This window comes from Lytechinus pictus, unplaced genomic scaffold (assembly GCF_037042905.1).
Source record: "Lytechinus pictus isolate F3 Inbred unplaced genomic scaffold, Lp3.0 scaffold_19, whole genome shotgun sequence".
Classification (NCBI taxonomy): domain Eukaryota; kingdom Metazoa; phylum Echinodermata; class Echinoidea; order Temnopleuroida; family Toxopneustidae; genus Lytechinus; species Lytechinus pictus.
The window spans coordinates 4288970-4307945 of record NW_026974140.1 but is presented as its reverse complement, the minus strand read 5'-3'; the positions used below and the strand labels follow the sequence as shown (position 1 = coordinate 4307945).

At 35.2% G+C, this 18976-nt stretch overlaps 1 protein-coding gene across 2 annotated transcripts in view; it reads left to right on the top strand.

The window, feature by feature from the left end:
- The first annotated feature begins 3526 nt into the window (after nt 1-3526).
- The window catches only part of LOC129261007 (copper-transporting ATPase 1-like), a 40292-nt gene continuing 24842 nt past the window's right edge, over nt 3527-18976 (top strand). For both annotated transcript variants that reach the window (XM_064114222.1, XM_054899033.2), the window contains exons 1-4: nt 3527-3706; nt 10975-11129; nt 13132-14422; nt 15112-15354. In XM_064114222.1, the coding sequence (XP_063970292.1) occupies nt 10998-11129; nt 13132-14422; nt 15112-15354 (1666 nt within the window). In that variant the 5' untranslated portion in view covers nt 3527-3706; nt 10975-10997. The remainder of the gene's footprint in view (nt 3707-10974; nt 11130-13131; nt 14423-15111; nt 15355-18976) is intronic.

Below are 18976 nucleotides of genomic sequence, written 5' to 3'. Positions count from 1 at the left end.
AAATATAATATCGAGGAAAGTTGTCGGATCTGACAACTTGTTGGATGAAAGTTGAAACGCTCTCCAGAAGTAACAATGGACGAAACCACTCGATAACGCGGGGTTTTAGCAAAACTTTTTTTCATGAGCATTTTTCGTACAAATTGTTGCCTATTGCTGCGCTCAAAATACAATGGTGGTCTTCGTTATATAGTTCCTGGTGTACAATGATACCAAATTTAGCTGAATATACTTGCATATTATTATGAAGATATTACAATCATTCCTTCCACATATTCGCCGTATTTTCACATCCAAGTATGTGTTTTGTGCGCATTCCGAACAATGCGCCGGCATAATTATACGCATCCCTAGCCGCATGCTAACGATCGTACTGGGCTATCTATCTTTGAAGCTTTCTATTATACGGCCTAATCGACGATTTATCACATGTCGGTCATGAGGGAAGAGGATAAGGGGAAAAGTCGACTTCCAAATGTTCAGATCCTGGGCTCAGATGGAGACAGTGAATAAAAAGGAAAAGAGAAAGAAGAAGAATGGGAGGATTTTAGGACATCTACCATCCATCCTGCGCACATCCACCCCCCCCCCCCGGATATACACCCTCTAGGACAAGCGCGAGCGGTGAGGGCACGGCCCCCTCCCCCAAAAGAAAAAAAGAAGGGGAACAAGAGAGAAGAGGAAAAGCAAATTAAGGAGGAAAAAAGGAAGAAATGTAGCTTTATGGTTTTTCTTTTAATTCTTTTCTTCTTTTTTTTTTCTAGCAAAACGACTTGTGCACTCTCGCTCTAAATGTAGATATGTAAATTTTGCTTCCGCGCTTCGCGCGGTTAAATGACAACATTGCAGTTCTCCTTTGTTTCCCTCACCCTTTCTCTAACCCCATTTTCCACCTCCGCTATAGGACTAGTGTGTTTCTTGCAAGTTAAAGTTCAAATGTAAACATTAGGACATCCATTTTTCATTCTCATCTCACCTTTGATCAAAGAGCAATTGAGTTTTCATTGAACAAAACTCGACTATATTTAAATCCCTATATTTGCTCTTTTTATATTATTTCTTGATCATATCCTTCTAAAGTTTACGTTATTGATCATATACCCTTATCATCCTCTGTATTATTTCAGTGCATATTATTTTAAACGACCATGACGACTGAAGCAACTCTGCTCACCACCGCAATTTCTCCCATAATTACACTCCCTTGAAAGACGATTTGATAATCAATCTGTTTCTGCCAACTATGGAAAATGTGCCCGCTCGCTTGCATTGGATACTAACTGTTATCCATAGTTTACGTCACAACAAATCCATTATAACCATCATTTTGATAGTCCTTTAAGTGAATTAAAGATGGTATTATGCACGCAGTTATCCCGTGATGTGATAATTACACTCTACTTGTAAGAGGCTTCGGGGCAACATTCTTTCTGTTTTTTTATATATAATTTTAGCCTGTACATAGTTTTGTTGCATTTTATTCTAATTCAACATTCAAGCCATTTTAATATCTCAACTGATATAAAAATAGGTCAAATCCCGGGTCAAATCAAGATAGTTTTTCCTCAATATTCAACAAGTATGTGTTAATACGGTGTAGAAAATAATGAGAGTTCGATTTTTTTGTCTGGCTAGTGGGTGATACAAAGAGAGAGAGAGAGAGAGAGAGGCAGAGGCCGCGGAAACGGGGGAGGGAGCTGGGGGGCTTCAGCTCCCCCCACACACTTTTTTCCAAAACCGTGTACACCCAGAAGGAAAAACCAGTAAGACCAGTACATTTTTTTTACTGGTTTCCAGTAGATTTTTACTGGTTTCCAGTATATTTTTACTGGGCCAGTTGATTTTTAACTGGACCAGTAAAAATCAACTGGAATACAGTTCCAACAACTGCATTCCAGTTGAAGCAATTAGTAATACCAGTTAAATAGTTTTTCATCAAACTGATGCTACTGGTTCAATTAATGGTTTCCAGTAGATTTTTACTGGTTTCCAGTATATGTTTATTGGACCAGTTGATTTTTAACTGGACCAGTAAAAATCAACTGGAGACCAGTTCAAACAAAGTAGTAATACCAGTTAAATTGTTTTTCATCAAACTGGTGTTGTACTGGTCCAATAAATAATGACTTTATTGAAAGTCAGATCATATGACGAATTATGGAAAATGAATCTTGCAATTCAGAGAAAGTTATTACCGTTATTATTTATCATTGTTATCATCTTTCTTTTTATAATTATCATAATTATTATGATTATTATGATCATTGTTGTTATCATTCTTATTACTGTTATCATTGTTATTGATATTGTAATTATTATTATTAATATCATCATAATTATCAAGTATTAACATTATCATTAAAATAATTATTTCCTTTTTTAAAAGATTAAGATCAAAGCAAGATATATTCCTCTGACAGAGTCAACTGTTCTAAAGTAATTCATTGTTTGAAATTGAACTGGTCAAGACCAGTAATACCAGTAATTCTGATGATGCTGATCACGTGGTTTACCTCATTTGCATATTTCCTGTTTTTAAACGAAAAATCAAGATTTAAAATGGTATATCCTTGCAATGGCACTCATTGTTGTTTAAAAACTTTCTAAATAAATAAAATAAAAAAAAATAAGTGTGTGAACTAATTCACAATGAAAATGTGTAATTTCATACATCACATTTAAAATAACAGCAGAAAGATTAATTTACTAACCATCTTTTCCATCATATTTCACTGACCATGGTATATAACAAACCAAATGCATGTAATAAATCGATCCAGTAAGACCAGTTAAAAATTATTATTAAAAAACAAAAAACAAAAACAAACAAAGAAAGGAGAGGAACGATTATAAAGGACACGTCGAAAGAAAAGAAAGAAATAATAGTTGACCAAACGAGTTGGCGGTAATAGTCAAATATGACTGGTCGCCATTAATTTCCAACAAACAACAACAGTACGAGGACCAGTTCGACCAGTTCGAGGACCAGTCAGATCAGTAGAAAATACCAGTAAAGACCAGCTGAAATTGGATACCAGTATGAAGACCAGTGAGACCAGCAACAATTAACCACCAGAAACAAGACCAGTATCAAATTCCAGTAATTCGAGACCAGTCTAATTTTTATTTAACTGGACCAGTAAAATTTTAACTGGACCAGTATGACCAGTTAGACCAGTAAACCAATGTTCCAATTTCCAGAGTTACCAGTTAAAATTATACTGGTCTAACTGGTCCAGTGGAACTGGTTTTTCCTTCTGGGCAAAAACGAAAAAAATGACCATAAAATCGTGATTTTTTGCATGGTCAGCCCCCTACACTTTTGGCTCAGCCCCCCACTTTGTCTTTGAAAACCGTTCCGCGGCCCCTGAGAGGGGGGGGGGGCATTGAATTGGAACGTGGACCAAAGCAAAGCACATGCACGTCATGACCGGTCATGACCACTCATGACCTTGCTAAGCATAAAATTAACCAACAAGCAACTAGCTTCGCCGCCCGCCCGCGCCGCGCGTCATGCACGGTCGGCACGCACGCACGGTTCCCATCGATTACTGCGTCGAATCGTCAAGTTATCCGGCCATAAATCTTAATATTTGTGCGACTTTGTTCTTCTGTGTAATTTTGTGACCTTACATTTCGATTATTTGGAACAGGACCAACTCTCATATGATACAGATGTAGATCCACAAAATCTTTCCTGAAAATTGTGAGTATATTTATAAGTTATAACCAGGTCAAAATTAATTTGAGCGTAGCATCAGCAGTGCGTATGTGAATGTGCGGAAATTACACCGCAAGGCACGGGGACCTGTCCCGTGAGAATGGAGGTGATGGCCGTGTACATGTATGTGCGTGGGTAGACAGGAATAACCGTCGTTTCTGGGGATTTATTCAACAATTTCTGACATTTTACTGTAATCCCCATTTACCGACGGTAGGGTGTACGTGTGGGCTCGCATGTGTTCTCATTCCCTCCCTTTTGTCAATTCACAGTCCAAAGTTTGATGTAATTTTACACATCGAATTTACAATCTAGACTAAGGATGTATAAACAACAAACTTTTAAAACTTTATATCTAAATGTTTAAATACTTTAAACGATATAGATGAAAAAGGCATGAAAAATATACTTTACCGATGTTTAATTGGGTTGAACACGATAAAAATGGTCAAAATGGCAGCCAAACTATAAAATATTTACAAACGAACGTCAACAATCACGAATGTGATATCGATATTGCTTTCGATATTATACGATCTGCTCCATATGCGAACGAAACCGAAGATAAACGATACTAGTTATACTAGTACTAGTACTAGTTATAATCGCGATATATCGATTCGAGACATTAAGTTAATAACGATAATGACGTCATTCAAGATGGCAACTTGCAAGAAAAACCGTCAGGTCAGGTGAAAATGTCTTAGATGACAGATTTCTCAATCATCCAGAGGATTTTTTTCAATAACTCCGGCCCAAGGTATGCAATTACTTAAGTTATTTATATTTACCTGATAATGGAAACCATGAAACTTTCAATTTTTCTTAAAAAACAGTTTTAAATCGCGATCTATAAAACGCTAGTTCACTATACGTTGGCTGTAGGTACGGGGCCCCATCCCCTTCAGTCTATGTATGGTGAGTGGAGCCAACGTAGTTCAGCGGAACAACCAAAATACAGAGACTGAAGCTTTTGGTCTAGTGCGTGGGGTGGTCTTTGGAATTTGGTTTCGATTGCGAGTTCGCGATAGCCGAATTTTTTGAAAAAATATCACTCAGGGTTAAGTTAACTATAAACATTCAAGACTTCCATTTTTTCTCAAATTAGATCGATACCGTAAGGGCATTAGTATTCAACCCGTTTGGAGAGTTTCCTCAAAAATATGGAATTTACCTTAATTTCAGACCTGTCTTATTTCCATTTCCAAGATAGGTTTGGACCAAAACGCAAAAGCTTCAGTCTCTGTATTTTGGTTGTTCCACTGAACTGCGTTGGCTCCACTCACAATACATAAACTGAGGAGTTGTCGGCCCGTACGTTACAGGGGTTGAACCCCTCCTAAAATTTGTTTGAAACCCCACCCCCCCCCCTTTTTTTTTTGCTTGTCAATTTTTTTTTTGGTAGGAACCAACCTCCAAATTTTGAAGACCTATTTATTTTTATTTTTTGCTTGTCAACTTTTCATTCAGCTTGAATTGAAACCCCCCCTTCAAAAATCCTGCGTACGCTAGTACTGGTTACAATACTAGGCCTAGGGTGTCTGGAGAAAAAAAAATATTATTCTTATTTCAAGAAAATATCACATTTTCTTTGTGAATTTGAAGAGAAATGACCTTTAGACTGACAGAAATGTAACATTTTTGAAAAAAAATCAAATTATTGGCTGCAAAAGAGAAGAATGAAATAAGGTAAATTTTCAGCATTTCTCTGCCATAGACTGTGTAGTTAAGAAATGGACACACACAAATCCAAATTTCTAGCTTCCAAGAGCGGTTTAATAAATTTATTATTAATGCCAAAAACTTGTCCATAAAGAGTCCATTAGGATTTTTTATGCTCTATCTGATGGTATGATTTTTATAAAGATTTGGAAACCAGATCACAATGAAAAATTGCGACAAAGTGAAAAAAATTGTGCAAAACAGAAATTTCATTTTCCCATAGAAAACGCATGGAGAAATGGCAATCTCAACACACCCAAAAATAAGGGTTTGCAATTTATCTCTAAATCCTTATTTAAAATGATCATATAAACTTGTCCTTACTGTCAAAAGAAGCCCCTGAATTTTCTCTTTCCATACAACTACAAGCCAAACACAAGTTAATAATCAATTCAGATCACATTTTTCTAGTAGCCTGAACTTCCCCGAAAAAATGTGCCATATTTCCCCCTAAATCAGCCTGTTTTATGCTGACACTTTTCAGTGTGGCTTCAGACACCCTAACAATACATCAGGGATGGAAGGGGTATCTCTTTTCAAATAGAGTATCTTGACAGTTGACACCAGGCCAGAGAGATACATGTATGTGTAGTTTGTTACATGTACATGTATACCCCCTCCCCTTTTAAATTGTTCATTTCAATGCAAGTAAAATATTTTCATGCCCTACTTAAAAATCTTGGAGCCCTGCAGCATGCCTCCTAAAAAGCCAGTTCGTAGTTCCTTTCTGCGCATGATCAGAGGAAGGCCATTGGTACTAAAGGGACATGGTGGTTTAAAATTTATTGAGATAATTAAGCACCAACTTTGAAGTCTTGATTATTCATATATTCTTATGAATTGTGTTTTCCATTTACATCCACAAAAAACAACAATGCGTCCACGAACGACTGGTATTTCAGTTTGCTAAGTTCATTGTGCAACAGAAATGCAACAAATACCTTCATAAAGTGTTCATTGGTGTGCAATTCTAGTCACCAGGGGCCCGTTTCTCAACACCGTCATAAGTCTAACTTCTTGACTAAATCGGAGATAGTAGTCCGCTAACCGTTTCACGAAGCCCTCTTTACCAAGATCGGGTACAACAACCTCACTAAATATTTATGACACCTCCGAACCTGTCATAACTTCTTAATGACGTAGTGGCATCACGTGGGTAGACTATGACATGCAAAAGTGCCTAGAAATTTGAAAATTATAATCTTACGTAATCAATCATAGAGGTTGAAATTACATAAAAAACAAGTGGGATAATGCATTCAATGATCATTGTAATACAAAGAAACTATAAAAACTGTTGGTTAAACGCCACAAAACCATTCATTTTGAAATAGTATTTAATAGTAAAATAATTTAATCGATTAAAATTCTACCACGTCAGGCCATCCTTAACTGGACTCGTATTTGTTGTTTTCAGACCCTAGTATTAACATTTGGATAAATCTCTAATTTATGCATAGAATTTGTCAAATTGTAAGTTTCGGTATCAAAGATTTTTAAAAAATTGTTAAACTATATTTAGATGATGTTTGGAATCGTAGAAGACCGTATGATTATCATCATTTTACAAAGAAAACCGTTATGGTTTACTTTCGTAAACTATTAAAAGTGGATATCCCGGGGGTACTCATCTCAACGTCCACTATGATTTTTTATTCATAATTCCATTTTCTCAGCAATTGAATGCTCCAGTCTTCATTGTCTAAGTATGTATGATGCATAATTTACTTGTGCTATTATTTTGAAAATGTGTATTTCCCAATACATTACAATATTTGCAATTTTGTCCTAATTTTTCTTTTTGAAAATTATGCTATTTTGTGACTAAGGCTACGTCTCGTCTGCTCTTTTTACTGATAGTATCGATATCAAGGTATTCTAGTTAGGAAGCCTTTCGTGAAACAGGTTTAGTAAGATTTGAACTAACTCCGTAGTTGGTGGATAAAGATATGACTATTAAACTTGTCTAGGTGTTGAGAAACCGGCCCCTGGTCTATTCAATTCATCCTGCTATGTAAGGCATGCTTACGTAATATCTTTCTTTGAAATCTGCCAATCATAATGAAAGAAAAGAAAGGTAATTTGACCAAAATTGTCCATGAAGTAAAGTTCTACGAACTGGTCTATACACACATGGCCAGTGGCGGATCAAGGGGGGGGGGGGGGGGCATATCCAACCCATTCCCCCTCCCCCTTTGAGAGCCATTATCAACAATTTTAGTGTAAAATGAGCTTTTACATGCTTTTACATGTGTGCCCCCCTTTTGAAAGTCACAGCATATAATAGGAATGTTTCTTTTTTTTTCTTTTCAAATTTTATCTGGACGAAATGAAATGCGTTTTTAGGTGAAAACTTTTTTTTTTTTGCTCGTCAAATTTTCCTTGGTGAAAATTTGCCCCCCCCCCCTTTTGGAAAATCCTGGATAAGCCCCTGCAGTCCTGCACATGACCATATGACAATTTTTTATCTTATTCTTAATAAATGTAGTACAATTATCAGACACAGGTCCAGGGATGGAGGAAGGGGGGCACCCCCCCCCCCCCCGAAGACATTTAAGAGAAGCTCCGAAAGAGCTGTTGACCTGCTCTTGACCCTTTTAAGAATTTCAATATTTTTACACCTCCCCCTTTATACAGGTATATCCTGGACCTGCCTGTACATGTACTTTGCAGCCGAAAAAAGGTTACACTGCTTGTAATACATAGTCATACACAGTTCCACGTTTCATATCTTTTGCTCTCCTCCCCCCCTCATAAGCCTGAATCTCCCCACTTCGTACTTGGCAGCAATGGTCACTCCGCTGTCTTTATACAATATTTCAGCCACTCTCGTGATCACATGACACACACAGCATATCCACATATCATTCAGCATTGCTTGAGTCATAGAATTATACAGTGCAACATGCAAATGAGTGTTGGGAGTAGTGAGAGTCAAAAACATAATCTCATGAATAAATTAGCATAAATGATCCCCCCATTTCTCTGCCAAAGATCATGATATGGCAAGAATTTACAAGATGGTAGAAAAATTACTTTAACTACTTGATTGTAGAGCAAAACTATATATTTACATGTACATGTATATACTTCATTAATCATTTTTAATATGAAGTAATTATGATAATTTATTCATAAAATCATATATTCTGCTCTAATTCACTAATTAAAGCTTGTAGAGTGCTAATTTTTGCTGTACAATATATTATTCTTCATGACTTTTCTGACAATTATTCTTAAAAAACAACTGACACCAAAATTATTTTTATGTCCCCACAGACGATGTCCGGATGGGGCATTAAGCGTTGCCCCTGTCCATCCTTCTGTCTGTCCATCCGTCCGTCCTTCCACCCGTCCGTCCATCCCCCCACTTGGTTTCACCACAATACAGGCTAAGTTCGAATTCAGAGTCCACGGGTCAAAGGTCACAGCTCATTAAATATGCAAGTTGGTTTCTGCGCAATAACTTGAAAAATTTTATAATTGATTTTTAAAAAATTTGGTTTGTAGGTACATGTAGATGACACCAAAATACAGGTTAAGACTGAATACGGAGTCTGCAGGTCTAAGGTCACAGCTCATTAAATATGCCAGTTGGTTTTCCACGCAATAACTACAAAAATATTAAATGGATTAAAAAAAATTTTGGTGTGTGGGTATATGACACCAAAATACAGGCTATGTTCGAATTCGGAGTCCGCAGGTCAAAGGTCACGGCTCATTAAATAAGCGAGTTTGTTTCCACATGATAACTATGATAAATATTCCACAGATTAAAAAAATTTGGTTGTGTAGGTACATGTAGGTGACACCAAAATACAGGCAAAGTTCGAATATCTGAGTATCGTGAATTTGGACTCAATGGTTGCACAAGGTTTTAGGGAAATATTCTTGGAATGACGCTGCGCAATTTTTGTTATACAGTGCGTCCCACAAAAAACAAAACCAAGATTTGTAGATAATTTATCATGCTAAAATCGCAAATACAATGGACAAATGACCTATCATTGTATAGGGTATAGTCTCCTCTTTCATTTAAAATAACTTAGATTATTTCTCATTCATGCATGAGTGAGCAATAACAATTTGAAGAAAGGGAACCAAAAAGTCACTTGGTGGGCGGTATCTGAGTTTCATAAAGAAAATCACATTTTTAAAAAGTTCAATATCTGCTCTCTAATTTGATACCTGAATTACAGAAAACGGTCAAGAAATAACAAAGTTCTGTTTGTTTGAAATAAGGCTTGAATTCCAATAATTTCATAAAGTGAAGAGGTTTTACAGGCTAGCTTTCAGACTTTCTCGACACTCCGTTTTGTTGATGATCAGCCATGCGGAAAGTCTTATGTTAACTGCGATAGCTTCGATGGGAAACCCGTGAAAACACGTATGGTGCAATAATTTTTCAATTCTTGACCATTTTCTGCGATTTAGCTATCAAATTTAATAAAGAGCAGATATTAAACTTTTTAGTCATGTGATTTTCTTTTTGAAATTTTACTCACTCATGCGTGGATGAAAAATCTTGTATGTTATACCAGCTAAAAGAAGACATTCTAAGCTTTACAATGATAGGTCGTTTGTCTATTGTATTTGTGATAAAGTTATGATAAATCATCGCTAAACCTCGGTTTCGTTTTTTGTCGGAAGCACTGTATAGGATGTAGGCTTTGCTTGGATTCTATATTTATAATTTATGGATATTTATTTCCTTCTTATTATATCAACTTCAAATTTTGGACAACATGTATGAGCAGTTCCCCCATATATCATGAAATATAAATTTCATAAATTCTAGTTTTCAATGGAACATGATGAACATACATTAAATAGTGTCTATCCACTACACAAATGAAATTTAATATGGATTACTCACAAAATCAAAACTTTAAATATTTGATCATTTTCATCAATGCTTCACCAATATTTTTCTCTTTTAATAGATTTTCTGCTTTTATCAAACCAAAATATTGCTAGGATGAACTTCCCATTTAATAAAAAACTTTGAAGAAATACATTTTTACCAGGTACGCATTCATGTCACCTGGGTTGAGTGCAGCAAAAAGTGGGTAAATTTCTTGCTGAAGGAAAACACGCCATGGCTTGGAATCAAACCCATGTCCCTCAGATGGGAGTCATAACCACTAGGCCATGATGCCATGTAGATACTTACATACTAGAAAAGTAAAAAGCAAATTCATTAATTGTATGTGTCTTTCACTGGGTGGTGTACAGAACAATTGTGTTTTTTAATCAGGTACATGGAAAACCATTTATTGCTCCACTTCTGTATTGTATTTTTACTGTTGGGTGTATGGGAAATATTTGAGATACTGAAGAAAAAAAATGAAAATTGAAATTTCATCACAATATGTAATGCAATGAAGTGATAAGATATTTTTTAGTACTGGTAAGCAACAAGCTATCTGGAGAAAATATTGTTTTTATTCTCCCCTAACCTTAAGAGCTCACCATTAAATTCAGCACACAATGAGTAAAATTAGATCAACCTCTGTTTTCTTATTATCCAGGAAGCCATATCACGTATGTTACCATGGCAACAGAGAGTGGAGGACAACGTCAGTTGCAGCTTGCAATAATTGATGTAGAAGGTATGACTTGTAACTCCTGTGTGAGGAACATAGAGGATCATGTGGGTGATACCAATGGAGTCTATCTTGTTAAGGTAATTTTACATATGATATTCAAACACACTGTAATTTACCTTTATTATGAAATTTATTTTTCCTGTCCAAAATTGAAAGATAATCTTATACTTCACTACCGTACTTCTCCCTTTTATCTCCATGCATGTTTACATAATTTTTGAAAAGCTGTCCTATCATTTTAAGTTAAATTAATAATTACATCTATAAAATAGAATATTCAATGTAGCTATAATCTTCATGATATTAAAAGGCAAAGTCCACATGAACAGCTTAAATTGTCATGGAATTGAGGAATTGTAAAGTTTTGCTTACTTTCATGAAACAGTTATACATGTTTTAAATTAAATTTCAGTATCATGTTTGATTTTTTTTTCTATTACCTCAAAATCAACTGAACAACAAGTTTTCATCTTCCTTTAATATGTTAAGATGGTCATTGTCACTGTTACAAAATGGGATACATTGCATGCAATTTATGCACTCCTTTTAGACAAGTTGAAGCTAAACTTAGGAAATTATTGTCTTGTGTCTACTGAGCAATCTTGATTTTTTTATGATTAATTGAAATAATGAAATATTTGCATGTACAAATCATGAACTGTTTTTATAATGAAATATAAAGTGTATTGGCTTCCAACAGCCAGAATCTATGTAATGTGAGGTTTACTTTTAATGTACAACACACAATGTTCATGCAGTTTATCGGAGAACAGGTCACCATGGGACATTACAATGATACCCCTCCCAATAATCAGTTAATTTTGTTCAAAATTATCGAACTCTCATTATTTGATTCTCTCTCACTCATCTATTTTTTTTGCTGTAGTACTCCATATTTTTACTACTGATGTGTATGTACATGTACGTAGCCAAAAATATCACAACAAGGATTTGTCTTTCTGATCCTAAAAAGATAATTGTCATCTATACATAGATTGTATATTTTGCATCTGATTCTCATCATTTTAAATCTTGATTTGGAAAAAAAAACTTTGACAGCATATCATGTTTGCTTTATTTTGCTATTGAATGGCAGTAGAAGTAAACACATTATTTTCAGGCCCAACCAAAATTTGAATTCATTACTGGATGTCTACTGATATGGGATAGAGGCAAGAAGTATTTTGCCAAGATCCAGAAATATTGTGTGTCTATTGTCATGAAGATGATTGATAATGCATATTATGTTCAACAGAAATACTGGTACATTCAGATACATGTAGAGTGTTCACATACATTGTCCCGAGTATCATCATTGGAAGGTCAACTGTACATGTACGTCGTCTGTGCATACTATGTGTTTGTACGTAGATGTTCCCTAATGAGATTTAGATGCTGATAGATGTCTGTCCATGTTTATCTTCATTTTCTGAGGAAGATAAACAATGTGTGTGTCCTGCGATGCTCCAATGGCTATCAGTTTCACACGTATGTGGTTCAAGGGCTGTATGAATCTTTAATAGCCTGTGGAGCATAGGTACAGGGAGCTTTTTTAAATGAATGTTTATTGTCTTTCTTATTTCATAGGATTGATTTTATTTATTATTTTCTCATGTGTGCAGTCACAATCTGGCAGTTTAAAAAAAAAGATTTATCAATAGTTTTGTCACCCCAATGCAGTTTAAAGTCCATTTTCATTTAATCTTGTTTGAATATAGAAGAACTGCAAACAATCAAACAGAGTTGATTATCTTTATGCTGTGAGGTACTGGGTTTTGGCAATCCTTCAGTGTGAAACCGGGCTTGATATATTTACCTTTTGTTTTTGCATGTACATGTAGACCTTACCTCATGAATCCACATATTATGACATAATTTGAATCTTATCTTAACTACAGTTATTAGAAGGTACATTTAGATGTACAAAAGGACAAAGGACAGTTAATAGCAAACATGGAACTCCTGCGTCTACCTCGTTATACATGTAGATATTTCTCTTTTTATTCACTGATTAGACAATTTATTTTAAATGATCAGTAATTGCTTTGCATATTTTGTTCTTGTGTTTTGTTTATACAGGTATCACTGTCAGACAAGAGCGCATCGGTGGCCTTTGATCCTACACGGATTGACCAAGCGGCATTGAAGAATATGATCTATGATATGGGATTTGATGCTTGTTTAAGAAGCCGTGCGTCTGATAAGAAATGCAGCATTGTATCAATCGAAGGAATGACTTGTCACTCTTGTGTGAAAAAGATTGAAGAGAAGCTGTCAGGTAAAGACGGTGTGGAGAAAATCAGGGTTCTTTTAGAGCAGAAGCAAGGAGTCATAATGTTTAACAGTAATAGAGTAAATCTCCCAGACATTGTGGAGGAGATCAACTCTTTAGGATTTGGAGCTGCTATTGCAAGTGGATCAGTTTCTGGAGACAGTGAGAAAGAGGACAGGAGTGTTGTGATTGGGATTGAAGGGATGACGTGTGGCTCGTGTGTGAAGTCCATTGAGGGTCACATAGGGTCACTTCCTGGTGTTAGAACAATCGCTGTCTCACTGGTCAACAAAGAAGGGACCATCACATATGATGCAAACCTGACCAGTGCAGAGAAACTTAAAGAAGCCATTTATGACATGGGCTTTGATGCTACACTTCCTGGTAACACCCCACCGACCATTAATAATGGGACACCTCTTTCCATGGTCATTGTTGGTATCGAAGGAATGACTTGCCAATCTTGCGTGCGGTCAATCGAAGACAAGATAGGTGCAATGCAAGGAGTCTCCAGCATCAAGGTTTCACTTCAAGATAAAATAGCAGATGTGAAGTACATGTCATCTCAGATCAAAGCAGAGGATATTCGCGTTGCAATATACGACATGGGTTTCGAAGCTACCCTCCCAGAGAGCTTTGATGTGGACACTGGTGACAAGAATCAAACTGCAACCCTTCGTGTTGAAGGAATGACATGTGGTTCTTGCGTGAAAAGTATTGAAGGCACCATCTCAGATCATCCTGGCTTGGCATCTATACGGGTATGCCTAGAAGGAAAATCAGCAACTGTGACCTTTGACCCCCAGGTCACAACCTTGCTAGCCATCAGGGATGCAATTTATGATATGGGGTTTGATTGTTTTATGCCGGACCCTGACAATGAAAGGACTGAAACAGGAGTACTGGGTATCCAAGGGATGACTTGTAATTCTTGTGTTAAGAGCATAGAAGGAATGTTACTGGACAACCCTGCTGTGAGGTCAGCCAAGGTCAGCCTGAAAGAAGAAAATGCCATTGTGACCTTTGACCCAAACACTATCACAATGGAGCAACTAAGAGAAATTGTGTATAACATGGGTTTTGATGTCACGATAATGGGTAATTATAGTATTGCTTTTATTCGTATTTTATTTTTAATTTTCATCAAAAATTTATTTTTCCATTACCCGCACTTGTGTTCCTCCAGTTTTGTATGATTTTGTCAGCAGACTATCTACAGCTTATTATTTTGCATTGAAATTTGAAGTTTCCATTGACTTGCCACTAGATTTTTAGTGAATGACCTACTATTTCTTTATTTGCTCACATGTTCATGCACTTTTTTTTTTTTTTTTTTTTTTTTGATAAATCAAATTAATTCAACTACATGTACAGTACCCTTTATAAATAACTTTCTGCAGTAAGTCATTTTTCTATACATTACATGGGGACTGCTACAGTGTACATAAAGAATCAACCTTGTGTTCATAGTATAAATCCTGGAAATCTTATATGACTGTGCGTAAACCATTTGGCAAGGATACAATAATCATATTTTCTTTATGCATGAGGTTCCTGATCAATGTTTTCTTGTGTAATAATATTTTATTATTTCGCATTCATTGCATTTTCTCCTGAATTTTTTGTGTTTATTTCCAAAGTTAAAACTTTTTCAGCTCATTTTCTACATTTCAATGTTATGCTGAGGAAGATCAGTTTATAAATCACTCTTTTATTTTCCCTGTCATATGCCTTTCTCACTCTAGTATCTTTGATTTTTCTTTTAAAATTTATTTCTTGCTCGATAGAATCCCCATTAATTGAGATCAAACCACCAAATTCATGCAAACCATCTCACCAACCAGCGAATGAGCCTTTATCCAAACAATCACCCGTCACTTCCCATGGTGCTTTCATGCAAGAGGTATCCCAAGATTCAGCTGGACAGGAAGTGCAAGGTGACACCAACAAGAAGTGCTTCCTGCGGGTCACTGGCATGACCTGCAGTTCTTGCGTGGCATTGATTGAAGGCAGGATGTCAAAGCATGAAGGTAGCTCTGGTTTGAATTTTCTCAAAAAGTTTCAATTTTCCTTCACACTTTTCAATTGAATTTTCACGTTTTACACATTTCACGGCACATATTTCACAACTGTTACCTTTGCACTCAGCCTCTCTACTGCTTTTTGAATGACATTTCTAAACATATCACACAAATTAATTGATGTAAATCATCAACATTAAGATTTTGAGAAAATAACTGTAGAAATGTTGCTACTCTGATTTGACTAACTTCAGTCTAGAATTCTAATTGACCCTGTCATGTCATGAGTACACAAACTTTTCATTTTGTCAATTGTCAATAAATAAAGTCACAAGTAATTTTCAGTTTTAAAAATATTCAAATTATTCTTATCCTTGTGAATATTCAAGTGCTATGGTCTCTTTCCTTCATCAATAATGTAGATTCTCTCGCTCCCACCTACGTTGTATCTTAACACTTACATAAAAATGTGTTTATTCTCAGAAATGGCTTGACACATCAATTTCATTTTCACACATAGTCTGTGAACGAATACTGTACATGCACTTCTTCCAAATTATTTCCCCTAAAAATATTTTCATTGCAAAGTTATGCTAATTTGATTCAGTGATTCAGAGATTGATGAAAATGAAAATCCATACTGTATTGTTCAAAATTTTGAATCGAAATACTAAAAAAAAAATTCATTTTGCTCAAATGGTCGTCGGCCTGGCAGCCACTGTGCAGCGCCTGATCGACGTTGCTCTATCCCTTTCAGTTGTTGAACGCCAAACAGGGTAGCAGAAACTCCCATCTTTTAACGCCTTTTGGTCTGATGTGGCCGGGGCTTGAACTCCCTGCCTCCCAGTTTTGAGACGCTCAATACCAACTTTAATAGCCAACACATTGGTAATACACTGTATATCTAATAGAAACCACATATAGTTATGGAAATCCTCACTTGGATTCTAGCAACAATTTGACCGTAATGTTGAACTTGCTTAGTACATTGACGTTCCATGCCAATTCAAGATAAATTTCAGTCATACACTACCACTTATATTTCCCCTTGAATTTCAGGGTTGAGTAGTTTCATTTCTCACATGGTATATTTGATTGATAGACATTTGAACGGGGAAGCTGGTATGATCATCTACCTCCATGGTATGATCTATGACTTCTCATATTGTTGACCTCATTGATATCCCCTTGAATGTAGGCTATATGAATACTCTTAATACTAATATGCAACATATGTATGAATAATAATGTGCAAAAAGGCAAACAGATACCTCCCCCCATAATAGAAAATACATAAAATAAATTAAAAAATAGTAATAAAAATGAAATAAAATTGAAATAAACATTGATGAACATAAATGAATATATGGCAATGAGGATAACAAATAGAAAATGAATTGAATGAATGAATACATAAATGAATAATAATAAGATTAAATGAAAGAAAATGATAATAAAATATAGGAAAAATTAAAATGTACACTTACACTTGTAAATTTAGAAGAAGTAATGGAAGAATAATTATTTTGAAATAAAAGTGAACCAGAATAACTATTACTATGGGTTTTCGGAATATGAATTGATGGATATATACACTGTTATACATGTATATATTTGTAAATATTCACTCTTGAGAAGGAGAGAATTATGTTCCCATTTAATTCAAACTCATCTTGATAACTCATGAATTACAGGTTTATGTGTATACTCTTTATGAGTTTTGCTTGTCTGAACACAGACCCTCATGGTTTTATGTTAAGGTTGCTTTCTCAGACCTGCCAACCAGTACGTTTTAGCCGTATTAAGTACGTTTTTGCAACCAAAATACTGCAGTACGTTTTTTTTTTTACTAAATCGTAATTTATTGAGAAAAATAATCTCTATATGTCTCTATTTCATAAAACGTCACAAATATGGTTATTAGATCAATGTAATTTCAGGTAACTTGTTTTTTTTTTCAATCATTTTGTTAAAACCAGGGTGAAGATATACACATGTTTTAATATTTTTTTTTTCCATCTGCAAGAGCAGTGCGCATTTTAGCTTGCATGCAGCTTGAGCGCCGCGATGAGCGAGTGCGCCAAGTATTTTATTATGAAATACACTTTTTTTTGGAAAATACAGTTTTTTTAATCACAGAATACAGTTTTTCATTCCCAGAGGTTGGCAGGTCTGCTTTCTGCTTGTCACTGCTTATGAGGATCAAACTATGTTGTTTAATTACTTGCATTCTATATTTATGCATTTCTTTTTATGCTCTTTATGCAGACACTTGTCATAATGGAATTCTCAGATGTATAATGAAATATGAAAACTAACATTCCCTTTTATCAGACATACAACCTGTACTGTACATTTAGAGTATATGTATACATGTAGGCATGCATTATGATTTCCTTTAAAAAAAATTCTCTCTTCTTTTTTTTCTTGAATTCCATGATTTTTGTTGCATTGCCCTGAAAACTTGGGACATTTTACCTTTGTATTATTCTCATGTCTAGGTTGCCTTGTAGAAAGGCTATCATGTTTCAAGGGTGTCTCATTTCTCCCCTCACTTTGAAAAAAAATTGTTTCTGCTAAACCGTAATTTTGGCATAGCATTTTCCATCAAAGGTTTGCCTCACATTGTTCAAACTCGGAAGGAACTACCCATTTTAATGTATTGATATTTTGAAAGCGAATGTTCAACCAGAAGAATTTAGGTTGGCCTTTCAACCTATATTGTATGCAAAGTATCAACGATTATTTCCTGACTTGGGACTTAATAATCAAGCAAACTACAATTTAGATTCTTTTGATAGTAGACTATTAGAACATGTTTATGTTAAAGCATGAACGAGGCACCATGTTGTTTTTATAAATAATGAAATCAATGTTGTTGTAGTCAGTCAAATTGTGATTTTATTTTCAAATGAAAAGCTTGCTGTTAGTCACATTTAGCAACAAACAATTGGGATAAAAAAAACACAACATGTTTTGAATTGGTGTTCCTTTACACAAATTCTGTTCCTTTCCACGAACTAGCCAAATTGGGTAAAATTCTAACAGATTCTGTACGTACTTTGCATTCTTAAGGTATGAGGAACATTCATTACAAGAGAAAAAAACTACATGTATATCACACATTTAAATCTCAATGTGCATTTTCATTTTGAATCCTGAACTGGGCAATCTTGAAATCCAAACATTCAACTACTACTACTTCCTCTTTCAGAGTTTATTACAAATCATGGGAAGGAATTATTTTCAAGCATCCATTTCCTATACATCCTATCAAGGGTTCAAAGGGTTATTATTAAAAGCCTTATTATTTTTTTTCATTTTCAGTGGGTTTTCACTGTATCATGGTAATGAGAAATTGGTTAATCAATAGATTAAATATTGTAATAAGTTTAGATTCATGTATTGTAGGTACAAATGGTGATATAAGTGATTGCTAAAATTCAATCCTGTGCCTCGTTGCATAAAAATTATTATTATGGTAAATCTGTCATCCAATGGTAACTTCTATGGTAATACTGATCATTGGCCAGTCAGAATCAAGGATTCCATGCAAGTTACCATCGCATGGTAGAGTTATCAAAATAATGGTAAATTTTATGCAACTGGATCTAGGACAGATTCACTGGAA